The sequence below is a fragment of the Squalius cephalus genome (assembly GCF_949319135.1).
Source record: "Squalius cephalus genome assembly, chromosome: 19".
Lineage (NCBI taxonomy): Eukaryota > Metazoa > Chordata > Actinopteri > Cypriniformes > Leuciscidae > Squalius > Squalius cephalus.
Window position 1 is genome coordinate 23,747,836 of NC_137140.1, and position 13,212 is coordinate 23,761,047.

Below are 13,212 nucleotides of genomic sequence, written 5' to 3' on the forward strand. Positions count from 1 at the left end.
ACAGAAGGAGAGTCGCCCTGTGAACAACACCTGTCGTCTTCCGGACTATTAGCACCTTCACGTTTACAGCTCAAGGTCCTGATCGCCTTCATGTTACGCGCCGCGAGAACCCCAAGCGGCCGGGAATGTTGTTAGAATGAGTCCCACGTGGAAAGGTGAAAAAAAAGACACACTGGCACACAGTTTAAGCATCTTCCAAAGAGAACCGAACCCTATCTTTATAAGGATTCACTGTTTCGGGAATCTGCATGTTCAGAAGTTCTGAGTGACATACTTGAGATACTCTCAGTTGGTGATATAAGCAGTGTGCTTTTAAATAAGATTGATTAAGGCTGCACTGCACAGTCACACAGCTTTCAAGATGTTTAGACACCGTTCACCTTCCTCACATTCTACAGATAACTTCACCTGAAACTGCTTTAAATACTCTGAGAAACTGTTGACTATTTAGCATTCCACTCTACAGAGAGTCAAAATCTGTGGGCTGTTCCCTGGGCCTTAAGTTTACTGAGTTCACTAGAGACTTGCCTGATACAATAAGGTATATGATGAAAATATATATCGCTATAGGGTTTAGCATATTTTGTTTTCAGGGTAGGCCATTCAGGCAAGGTAGGCCAAAAGTCAAAGAGAGCTAATGAATTCTCTACCTTGTAAAACATTCTTCACCTTCCCAACAGCTCATCTCAGCCTTAACACCCTGCCTTTAGCCAAAGCAACAGGCACATCACAGATTTTTCACCTGATGGTGAAGTGCTGCTGTCACATGCTCACCGTGTAAAGGATTCAGCACTGAAAAAACGTTCCCTTCCCCCTCAGCCACTCACTGTAACTTTTACAAACACTCCAAATGAAGGCATATTACTGCAATCTGACTCATGAGAGTCAATAACATTTTATTGATGGCCAAAAAAAGTATGATGAATACCCGAGTTACCCAGTTGGGATGATCCATAACATTTCAACACGACAGAGGAAAGGAAAGTTTGGTAATTATTTAGCAACTTTGTTTGCCTTTGTGGTCACACTTTAGTTTAGAGTCCAATTCTCACTATTAACTACAACTTTTGCCTCAGTAAACTCCCAATTACTGCTTATTAATAGTTAGTAAGGTAGTTGTTAAGTTTAGGTATTGAGATTAAGGGATGCAAAATATGGTCATGCAGAATAAGGCATTCATATTTGCTTTAAAAGTACTAATAAACAGCCAATATCATAATGCATGCTAATAAGCAACTAGTTGACAGTGAGAATTGGACCCTAAACTAAAGTGTTACCATATAACCGTAAGACTCATTAGTGCAACATGTCCCATCAGTGACTTATCAGGACAGCAATGGTGCCAACAATTAGGCCTTCTGATAAGAGCCACAATCAAGCAACTTCATACAGAAGACCTAAGGGAGGCATTTTAATTATGTGGGATTGTTAAGTTGGTGAAGGTTATGTGAATTATAATTAGAGCTGAAGATGTTATGAACAGGCACGTCAGTTTAGTACAATATATTTTCTCGTGTAGATTTTAAACATTACAAGAATTCATAGTGTTCAGTTCAAGCCTTCTCTGGCTGATTTAAAACAGTCCTAAAGTAAGTGAGTTGAAATAAAAACATTCCATTCCATTCATCTTGATTATGGTAATTAAAGTGAAAGTAAGTCTGGTAAACACAAGGTGAATCCATCTAGAAGACAGTTTGCCTCCAGTGAACATTTACTGTTGGCCTTTACAAGAAACGGTGAAGCACTCAGGCGGGCCACATTCCAATTATACACGGTCTGATCAACACTCCTTACGGGGGCGCGGAGGGGGAGGGGCGTATGCTAATGACGCAGGGACGCGCACAGTCAGGGAGCGTTCATCACGCACCGGGAGCGGGTGCGCTCTGAGGTCAAGCCGTGACTTCAAATAATTAACGGTCAGGACGCATAAAGCGCCTGCGTGCATTTAAAGGAGAACAAACTTTAATTATATATGATTGAGATCAAAATGATAAAACAAGCTTTATTTAACACAGAAGAATTAAGCTTGAAATATAATGACATAATATGCCATCAAAAGCTATATCTGAAGGTGTTTATAAGATAAAATAGGTAGAAGCAGGTGCTATTGCACGGCTCAGGTGCGTCTCCGCGTTTAGATACCTGCAGTGCGGTGAGCAGTGCCAAACGCTCTATGACAAAGCACTTATATCAACCCAACACCGCAGAAAAGCACTGCAAAATGACTCTCAAGCCTCACGGTGTAAAATCATTCTAGGTTTCGAAACAATTTCAGAACACGCCTATGCTTTTACCGCATGGAAAAAAGATCACGAGCGATGCTTCAGCACCTATAAGTATCGAGGATGCTCTTTGCATATAGCTTTTAAGAGCGCTACAGAACGCCGAAAGATAACAGGCACCCATCCGTTCTGCAGTTAAAAACAAACGACAACAGCAGCTGAGTGAGAAGGCATGCGAGAAACACTGCACATACATCTTTTTTTTATACCTGCACAAGTTGACATTTGCTGCAACGCACGAGAAACGCCTCCCGTCTGCTTTCAAAATGAGCCAATGTGTCTCAGAAAGAGAAAAAAAGAAAGACTCCTTCTTTGTCAGCAAGTTCAGGTAGCAAAAAAACAATAGCGAGATGGTCAAATGGCATCTATGAAAAACCTAAGTGACAGTTTTTGTCTTCCCTTCCGATCAGGTAAGCACATATATTTACAGGTCGCTGTAACGCGCGCACGCTGAGAGAACCGCTACATGGCGCGCGCATGGCGTCAGCCAGAGGAAAAAGTGTCTTTCCTCACTCATCTCTTTATCAAAAAACACTTAACTCTGCAGATATATCGTCAGAATGTTGAACGGTGCACTTTAATCTACAAAAGACGGAGTGTGGATGAATAAAAATGATTTTAAAAGTGTTTTCGAGTCTATATTCCCCATCACACGCGCGCGCAAGCGAGAAGTAAAGCACGCCCTCACATTTCTCATTATCGATTTCCTTAGTAAAATTACTAAGGCTCACGTCTATACCGCTCTGGACACAGCTTAGGCTACCACATCAATCCTTATAATTCAAGAGAGCAAATACGATATTAAGGTATTTACCACCACACATAAACCTGAAACCTACACGTGCATTACAAAGCGGATGCATAAAGTCCCCAAAACAAATAAACTGTCAGTGCAGTAAGTCCAGCTGCAGCAGCGCGATTTATCAGGATTCTCTGCGCTGCTCGGGATGTATACGCATTCCTTATATAGGCTGCAGCAGTTGTTCTAGCAGCAGACAGCCCTTCAGATTCCTTTCCTTTTCTCTTCAGCGTTACCACCCAACTAGAAATGTGGCAGGCTGGCTGCAACAAACAGGTTGCTTTAACTGGCATCGTGCTCCAGAGCTCTCTGAGCCCCGGTCCCTGAGGGACGCCTAGACTGGCAGGACTGTTACATAAACACACCCTTATTTTTTGCTTTGTAAACTTCAATCGGAGTTCAAGAAGAAACTTTCCTGTCAAACATCACCGCGAACTTCATACATGCCCCTTTTTCCCAATGCAGCAGCAACACAGAGAAGCGTGCTGCTGTTATAAGGCAGTTTCTTATGAGCTACATTACAAAAGTGGGACTCGTAGCTGTACCGTAGCAAGTGAAACCAGCCAAGCTGTCACATCGGCGATGTAAACCCATGTATTCATAAACACCACGCTAAAATGTTTACATGCATACTATTAGAGGTTATTCTTAGAATTCTGCTAGCTCGCTAGCTACCTGCTACCACGCAGACAGCGGAACAGCCCATTGCAGATATATCAAAGTTGGTTGTTAACGAAAATAAAACAAAATCCTCCCAAGCACCCGCTCTATTCACAAACACCTATTTATGAAAGCATTTCCACCACTTCAATCGCTCAAACTGGTTCATGCGAAACCAAATCACCCGCATCGGACCAAACAGGTACATTTTGAGCGAGAAAATAAGTTTCATTTCCTTCGAATCTAAAGAGGAAAATCCAACAGTAACGTCCAATGGGAGTAACAGATTCGAATCGAATTAATTTGTTTAATTATAAAGCTTTATAAAGTGAACTCAGGGCGGAGAGAAATAAAAGGGGAAACAAAAGCGAGGTTCACTTGTATGGGACTGGCTGCGTATAACGGTCCGCGCTCGCGCTGTGTACCACTAGGCGGTGAGAGAGTCGCGAGCGCGGCAGGTATAACGGTACACCAGATAGGGGCTATAACACAGCGCTACTTTCCAGCACTTTTTGGGGCTCGAGAAGTTCTGCCAGCGGCCCGGAGTCCAGAGTTGAATGAAATCAGCAGTCGCCAAGGAAAGCGAAGGGTTTTTACTCACCGTTTGTCCTCCTCGGGTTCGCCTGCTTTCTGCGCTTACACCTGGGGCCATCCGCCATGATCCTTTCGCTGTGTCTAAATGCTGCTGGAGAGTCACCTCCTCTCGCCCCCACACCTCCCCTCCCTCCCTTCTACTCCACCTCCCCTCCCTGCACCTGGTTTACGACACTCGGCTTTACGACATTACCTTCTGGCTCCTATACCTCTCTCTCTGGCGCTCAGACCCCCGTCTCTGGCCAACTCCCGCCCCTCACACCACGCGCTCCCTGTGGCGCTGCTGCCTGCCCGAAACGGTCATCAACCTGTCCATGTACACGTAGAAGACTTCAAAATCTGTGTTGATTGACATTTCAAAGGAAGCATTACTGTCTGGACAAAACAAACATTTCCAAGCTTGTACTACAACCGAAAAGCGCAATGGTAAACATTCAACCTGAATCAAGCGTCATGATAAAAAAAAAAAAATTTACAGTCAGAGTGGGGGCGGGGAAAGTTTGACGCGTGCACCTGTTTATGGTGCGCGCGCGCAAGCACTAGCACACATACACATCGACACAATCTGCAACTTTTTCTTATTCATGATGAGGCAGAAATCTGCATGTCATAAAACTAGTCTCAGCAAGAAGTAAACAGCAACATTTTATATAGGGGACACTGGGGCTAGTTGTCACACTTTTTACTCCAAAAAGTATTTAATCCAATCTAGGCTATAATGTTAACTATATAATTATAATTTTAACATTTCCATTAATCAGGCATTAATTACATTCATCTTTTTTGCATTAATCTTTTGTGACAACATGCAATAGTACCAGGTATGGGGTAAGTTGTCACAATCTAAACCAGCAGCTTTTTGTGATAAATAATTAATAAAGAATGCAATAAATAAATGAACAAAGTGCAAAACATTCACAAAATATATTTAAAAAAAAATGTCAAAGGTAAAATAGGCTACAAATTATAAGACTTTTTAGTGTACTGTAATTAGTAAATAATATGCTATAAAATTACAATATTTAAAACATGTGACAACCTGCTTTGACTTGACATATAAAAACAGTGTCCTGAGAACACTAACCATATAGTTGACCCTTGCCTTTATGTATTTTACTGTGGGGTTTTTTCCCAAAAGCTTTTTTGTAAAATATGATGACATTGGAATATTACTTTGAAGGATAAAATGCACAAAACTTACACTAGTTTAAGATGATTTTTAACAAGGTTTTGGACTCCGCTTTTGATTCAGATCATCACAGTTCTGACATACAATCCTTGTGACAACTAGATCCAGTATCTCTTGTATACTTTATAATTATATTACTTCAGATAGAATTTCCAAAAATGTCAAATGGTTGTATCTGACAAGATCATTCAGACAGTTTTAAATCTTTTATATGCTAGTCAGTTTTCCCTATAAGTTTTGAATTATATATAACTGTTTTTATTTAGTCCATATTGAATTCAAAGGAACATGGTTGGAACTTCAAAGTAGTGCCATTCATTTATTAATTATTAATTATCATGCCACATGACTGATGCTATCAGTGGCTGAGTTTTTTTAAAGAGTGCACATCTAATCGTAACGTAATATTTGACAAACACATCAGTGAAATAAGCATATCTAATGCACTTGACAGTTTTTCAGGTTGGCAAAAGCTTTCTAAATAACTGTGACATAAGGTCTAATGCTGTTTGCCTTTTGCCATCTCTTTACTGGCATAAATGTATACACATCTAGATGTGTATTGTAGTAGGAGAGACTGTATTCGTATTCAAGAATGAAGAAAATATGTGTTTGAGTATGTGTACGTGTGTGTGATTGAGTAGGAAGGAGGAGGAATGCAGTGTGTGTCCCAAGGCACAGGGAGGATCATGGGACCCTCTCTGCAATGATTCAGTCCTCCACCCAAAGAAAGAGCTCGCTGTTCCCCAGGGATGTTTACTCCTCTGACTCTGACCAGGGAGAGAGCGCGTGAGAGGCAGAGAGAAAGACAGACAGAGAGAGGGAGAGAGAGAGAGAGAACTGACACCAATTAAAAAGAAATTGAAGGCCAGAGAAAAGTTTGACGTAGAGAAATGTTTAAGAGAATACTGGATGAGTTAAGATGCAATCTAAACAAAGCTTTGTGCCATCAAATGCCAAATATCAATAATGGCCAATGAAAAAGATTATCTGCTTAAGTGCATTTCTTTAGAAATATGAATGCAGCAGCCAAAATAGGAGCTATAGCACATTCATACTTTGAACACATGGACCGAAGGACCAACACACTACTATCTGAAGGTCTGCCGTTCTCTGTCACAGGTCACAAAAGCGAGTGCTGCAGCAATGGCGGGATAGGGCTATTCTTGTACCTGATGACTATCAGGTTTCTGTCAGACCTCAACTGGGTGTGGTGTACTTAGCATGGGACTGCAGTGTACAGTCCGTATTGATTGAGTGAAGACACTATATAATCTCACAATGATATGCTGTGAATCAAAGTGAAGCACAGGGCTATAAGAAAAATACTCAAAAAAATAATCACTGTAAAATTAAATAATAATTCCCATTTATTTACTGTTAAATTCCACCTATTGGAAAAGATAAAATAAAAATGTTGTTATTATTTATATACTGACCCTCATGTTGTTCCGAATCCGTATTATTAAACAAAAGGAGAAATTTTAAATCATGTACCTGTCCTTTTCCATGCAATTACAATGTATTTGAACTACAGCTTTAAAAAGGATGTAAAATAACCATAAAAGTATCATAAAAGTGGTCCATGTGATTAATTTGCTGTAAGTTTTTATCTCTAATAATCTTCATCAAGAATCACTATGATCTGCTGAGTCAGTGAGTTGAACAGATCAGTCTGAATCATTCAGATCATTTTTTTTAATTCAGTGAATCAGATCAACTGATTCATTTTGATTCAGTTAATTAGATCAATTAAGTGAATCAGATTATTTGAATCATTTTGATTCAGTTAATCAGATCAATTAAGTGAAATGATCCAACTCAAATGAGTAATTAGTTTAATAATTCACTACTCTATCATGTGCAGTAGCGTTGCAAGTGTCTGATGCTGTCTACACTGGACCCGTCAAAGCAAACGTTTCAAATTCATTTGTCCTTTGTGTCAGAAGCAGCTCAAGCGAACGGGCAATCCATTTACTGGTGACACTTCGCATGGCTTTTGACACATGTAATGAGTAACTGTAATAGAAAATAATGAGTAAATTATTCAGTAACACTTTGTTTTAAGGTGACTTAGTTACATATTACTACATGTGCTTACTCTAGTAATAACAGTAAATTATGCAGAACTACAAGTAACTAACCCTAAACCAAACCCTAACCCTGACTCTATAGTACATGTAGTACATGTGGAACATAACAAGTATTTATTCAGAATCTCTCTTCATTTTTTGTTCCTTAGTACAAAACAGTCCAACAGGTTTGAAACAACATGAGGGTTGTATAATGACAGAATTGTCATTTTTAAGTTTTAACTAATCCCTTTAACATCCTGTGATGTTTTCATTTTGCATGTCAACTGCAGTATGATCACACTAGGAAAACTATTTCCATAAATGTACCCAGATAAGAAGGTCTGAAAGGAACTATGACCTTCTTAAACATTCCAAAGCCGTCTATGTTTAATCAAATCTGCAAACGCTCTACAGGTGAGCTATGGTCATGAGAACAGGAAGTGGAAAGGGAAATGAAACAATGGTTAGGATACAAATGACAGGGCAATTTCGTTTTAAATGTTTAGAGAGAAGACAAGCTCTGTGTTGAAAGCAATATCCTCTAAGTACATAGCGGAATCTTTGGAGAGAAAAACCCAACATTAGTTTAGAGATACCCCTGGTAGAAGCCTCAAATACCCTCCCTGTCATCTGTCTAACCCTCTCCAACCCATGTCCTCTTTCACTTCATCAAACAGACAACAGACAGAGCTGAGTAAGGTGCCTGTCCCTTCATCATTAAGCCAGTTTGCTCTGCCTATGGCTGCTGACAGTGAATTATTCAACAGGACAAAGTGCTCTGTGGCTGTGCGGAGGCTTTACAGAGTAACAGATAATAATAGCATTAATGTCCATAGAATCTCATTAAGAGAGTTAGTACTCGGTTTTCTGCCTTCCTATATATATTTATTCACACACCGCATGTGCATATAATGGAAAAGAGCGACGTGGAAAAGGGTGGACAGGTTTGACGGTCCATAATGAAAGGGTTTGAGCTACAGTATGTTCCCCTACTGGCCATAACCATCGCAATAATTGGGAGCTGAGGTAGAGGACAGTTGCTGTAGGAATTTCTTGGAAGAAGTGAGGTAAGCGGCTTCTGGTGGGATTAAATGAACATCATCCTTCTGAACTTTCCTTGGGAATTTCATTGGTACATGATGCTGTGCTAAAAGAAATCTCCAAAATTGTGCTGACTTGGTGAGGATTTGGAATGGCAAAATGGTAAAATGTAATTTCATGGTTTAGCTTGTCATTGACCAGGCACCAGTTAAATTCTCCCCATGTGCCAGCGACCAGAGCAGCTGCCCAGCTGAGTTGGCTCCAGGTGCCACTATGGTCCAGCAGGCGGGCCTGCGGGTGAGCTCAGAGACAGAGTGAAGGTGAAAAACAGACGTTCTAGAGGGAAAAGAAAAAGAAGAAAAGCATTGCAGTGAAGGGCAGGCTTCATCAGAGATCAATGATGAGGCATTTTGAAAACCACACACGCGCTCTCTCTCTGCTGGTGCTAACCGACTGGAAAAAGACGGTACATTATTCTGTGGAAAGTCCGGTCTATTCCCATTTTCCTTGGATGCTGCCATTTCGACATGAAGTCATATTTTCTCGCAACGATGGAAAACAAAGAGTAAAAATAATGCTACTGCAAATATTAAAACGGTATAATAGCACACACTTATGCTATTAAAATAGCAGTCTGAATGCCAGTAGCCTCTATTCCCGGTTACTGGTGACAGGACCACCCAGCTGGACCAAATTAAAACCCAACAATATCTGCCATCCAAGAGCTGCTGGTTTTAATCCACTGGGCATCCACTGGCAGTTTAACGGAAGCAGAGTGGTGACTTCATCAAAGGAGGTTTAAAGTAACTGACCTCATACTTCAAGCAATTTATCCAGTAATATTTCCACTGTACATCAATTTCTTCACCTGTTACCTATTCAAGTCTCATTTACCTTTTCTTTTTACTGGGCTAAACAGAAAGTGAATGAATGGAGCATGAAGACAGGAAAAAATAGTGCAAAAGAGGAGACAAGATAGGAGAGACAGCAACATGGGGGGGGGGGGGGGGGTTAGAAAGCTATCCTTACTGCTCTACATTAAGGGATCAGGCCGCGTCTCTGTAAATGAGTATTGATCCTCCTCCTGGCGGGATCATTTAGGAGATTAATGCTGGCAGTGCTGTTTGGGGGGGGGGGGGGGGGGGGGGGTTCCAGTTGGTCCAGGGGGGAGCTGACTCAGAGCTGCCCAGGACAGAGAGCCTGCTGTGGGGCTACATGGAGAACAAGCCCCTGCCTCCCCTCCTAACCATCTGGACTAACAGCTCAGGGCGCCAGCTGTGTGGGGGAAGGGAGAAGATGGTGTGTGTATATGTGTGTTGGGGGGGTAAAGGATTGAGAGAAAGAAAAAGGAAGGAAGAGAAATGGAAATGCAAAGGACTGCTAAAGAAACAGGAAAACATACATAAAAAGAAAGAGTGACGTAAAATCTAAAAGTTATTTGTGTAAGGCTCATTTGACACACAGACACGTTGAAGAAATGGATGATATAAAGTGGCGCAAACAGAGGAGAGGAACAGAAAGCGCGAGAAACGAAAGAGAAACACAGGTGGCAAGTACAACTACAGAAAAAGAAATAGAGAGTGAAAAACAAACAGAGGATTATGGCAGAAACTGACAGGTACACGACTAAGGTGGAGAAAGAAAGAAAGAAAGAAAGAAAGAAAGAAAGAAAGAAAGAAAGAAAGAAAGAAAGAAAGAAAGAAAGAAAGAAGAGTGTGGTGATCATGATGGATGGAGATTAAAAAAAAAATGGTGAAACTAAAGCAACCCATGGGACTGCGTTCAGCATGAGGCATTAGCCATCTTCCATTACAGAATGACAGTAAACAAAAATGTAATAATCTTAAAGGGACAGACCATCAAAGATCAAGGTAACTCTAATGGGCATTTGCCATGAACTGATTTGTTTAAAAAAAAAAGTCAATAGGTTTTTAATTATGTCACAGAAGCACAATTAGCTATTTGCAATTGCTAGCCAGTTACGTGGTATTAAGGCACAGTCACATTTACGATTGTTTAGCAAACTTTCCTTTCAACATGATGGAACCCATGCAATTAACAATTTTTGCGTGAGGGCGAAATATTTTTCCACTCAGAGGGTTAAGCTGGTCATGTGGCTTTACCATGTTCACCAACAAAAAGTGCTTGGTTTAAAAGTAAATTATGTGAGCTGTGCGTCATACTGTACATCACTACACTATTGACAATAGACAATGGACCTTCTACCTTTACACCGTGACCTAACTACGCGCAGCGACGCCGCGATACAATTATTTGGACAGACAAATTATTTGTCGTCTTATCGTATCAAGTCTGGTTAGGACACGGTGTCAGACTGAGGGACATTCTCTTTCTCCAGAGCATTTTATTACATGCAAATGAGTGCAAATTGCACTTATGAGTGCAAGATAAGTTATCAATATTTTTGGTCTATTTTCCAGAACAAATAGTTTAGTCAACTTTTAGAAATACACTTATAACCTCAACACTTATTGACATGGACTAATGTCCACAAAACAATTCAAACAATTTTGATTTCATGTGGTTCTATAAACTTTGGACATAAAGTTCATACAAATGAAAGCTGTCTTCCCCTGTGCTGCGAGCCAAGTATGGAGGAAACATCTGTGCAAAAAATTTTGAAAGTCAAAAGTGATTTCTGAGTCCTACAGTTCCATGGCCAGAAAACGAGTTGATTGTTTGAGACAAGACCCAGAAAAAAAAATTCTGTGTCTACATGTTTCATAAGTTCTAGTATTATGCTGAAGTTACTGCTGCTCATGGAAAATGCAAACACTAATGCCATGGCGAGATTGGCGACAAAACTATTCAAGAGCCCAGAAAAACTCAAGGGCCCTACAATGGAATGTTTTGAAGGCAAGATTGAGATGTCAATCGCACTACGCACCCCCTTCCCAAGAACAAGGTCAGTATGATCTCACTTCCTCTTCTCTGGAGTGTCCCTGGACAGGACTGACGCTCAGGAGAATTTGGCCACTCCCAAAACAAAACATCCAGTGAGCCAGCAGATTCTTCTAGAACTCAATTTTGTAATCAAATCCTTCATGCAGCCTAATGTAGAATAAGTTATCTATAGATAAATACAACTGAAAGTGCATTAATTAAATCTTACCAAATGACCAAACTGTAAGCATATTCTTTAAAGTCTGTATTTCAAAACTGGTATACAACTTTCACTGCTTAACTGAAAATGACAAAGATGTGTAAACAGATATTGTTTCATGTACTTTAAAATATTTTGTTCATTGTAAAATATGTGTGACTCAAAATTAGTAAGTAAAAGCAAACATCTGCGTGCCTAGTAGTTTTTTTATGGGAAAAAATGAGTGTGTGGGAAGAAGTAGCATAGCTGATGTGCGTGTGTGTGTGAGACGGGATTTTTTCTGGATCATCCAGGTTGTACGGGTGAGCTAAGTCTGTCACGCAGATTAGCTGAGATCCATTCCAAATGTTCCGTCAAAAATTCACCTCACAACCACAGCTAAAATTTATTTTGTGTATGTTGGAACACCAAGATCTTTCTTCTGCTCATTTTGCTGGCATGTCTGAGAATCATGTGCTTCCCACACTCATACACACACCTCAGGCTCTGCATATCAAAAATCCTCCATATTTAGGTGCAGATGTGAAAACACCTGAGAGAAAAGGAGAAATAAAAAGAGAAACCAATAGAGACAAACGGTTGTTATCCAGGTGCTTTCATCAAAGGAACTTTTTCCACAGAAGGCATTTGGACATCCTCCTCATTACTTTCCTAAGTTTTGTTTTCCACTGATTCAGTCTGTTCCTTTCGCATTAACGGTTAGATATTTCCATGTTTAGTATGCAGGTATTTAGTCATTCAGAATTCCTGCCATTTTGTGGATAGATTTGGCGTATAAACATGAAGCTAATTTCTTTGCATTATTTTTTTGTGATGCACTTTGTGTATATTTCCTCATTAAAAACTTTTTACACATTTTTTTTTGTTCAAAAGTAAAAAAAAGAAAAAAGATGTACACTCGCATTAGAGTAAGACCCCAGTCATATTATAGCCTCTAAACCGTTTTACTTAACATGGAGTGGGTCACCTCATGGTGGCCACCATGTTGAGATCACATGACCTATTGAATACTACTCACATTATCTCAGTAAACATAATTATAAATAAATGAATCACTGCTGACTGCTAATAGCACTGGCATTGGTTATCATGTTTGCTTTTGTTTTAAGCTTTGCTTTTGCTTGCTTGTCAGAATTAATCTAAGATGACTGCCGTATCTGTCAGCATTACATAAGCACAAAAAATACTGAGTGCACCTTTAAGAAGAAGAAACCTGTCACATGTCTCACCTGTTCTTTTACGCTGACCCCCCAAAAAAGAACCCTGTCCAATGGTAGGTGAATTATTGCCTATATTCTTCAGAAAATACATTCTGAGATTTTCAGTAAACTTGAACAGGGCACAGGATAAAAATTGGCTACACAGTCTTGACCAAAGGTTAAAGCTGCATTCCGTAACCTTTTGGGGTTAAAAATTATCCAAAATATTTTTTTGATCAAGTACATAAC

At 40.1% G+C, this 13,212-nt stretch overlaps 1 protein-coding gene across 2 annotated transcripts in view; it reads right to left on the minus strand.

Moving 5' to 3' along the window:
• zeb1b (zinc finger E-box binding homeobox 1b) overlaps positions 1–4,542 on the minus strand; it is a 58,986-nt gene extending 54,444 nt beyond the window's left edge. The window contains exon 1 of one of the 2 annotated variants that reach the window (XM_079852299.1): positions 4,343–4,542. In XM_079852299.1, the coding sequence (XP_079708425.1) occupies positions 4,343–4,400 (58 nt within the window). In that variant the 5' untranslated portion in view covers positions 4,401–4,542. Of the gene's footprint in view, positions 1–2,491; positions 2,552–4,342 lie in introns of those variants that run through there. The other variant, XM_079852300.1, reaches the window with a different exon arrangement.
• Positions 4,543–13,212: the final 8,670 nt, after the last annotated feature.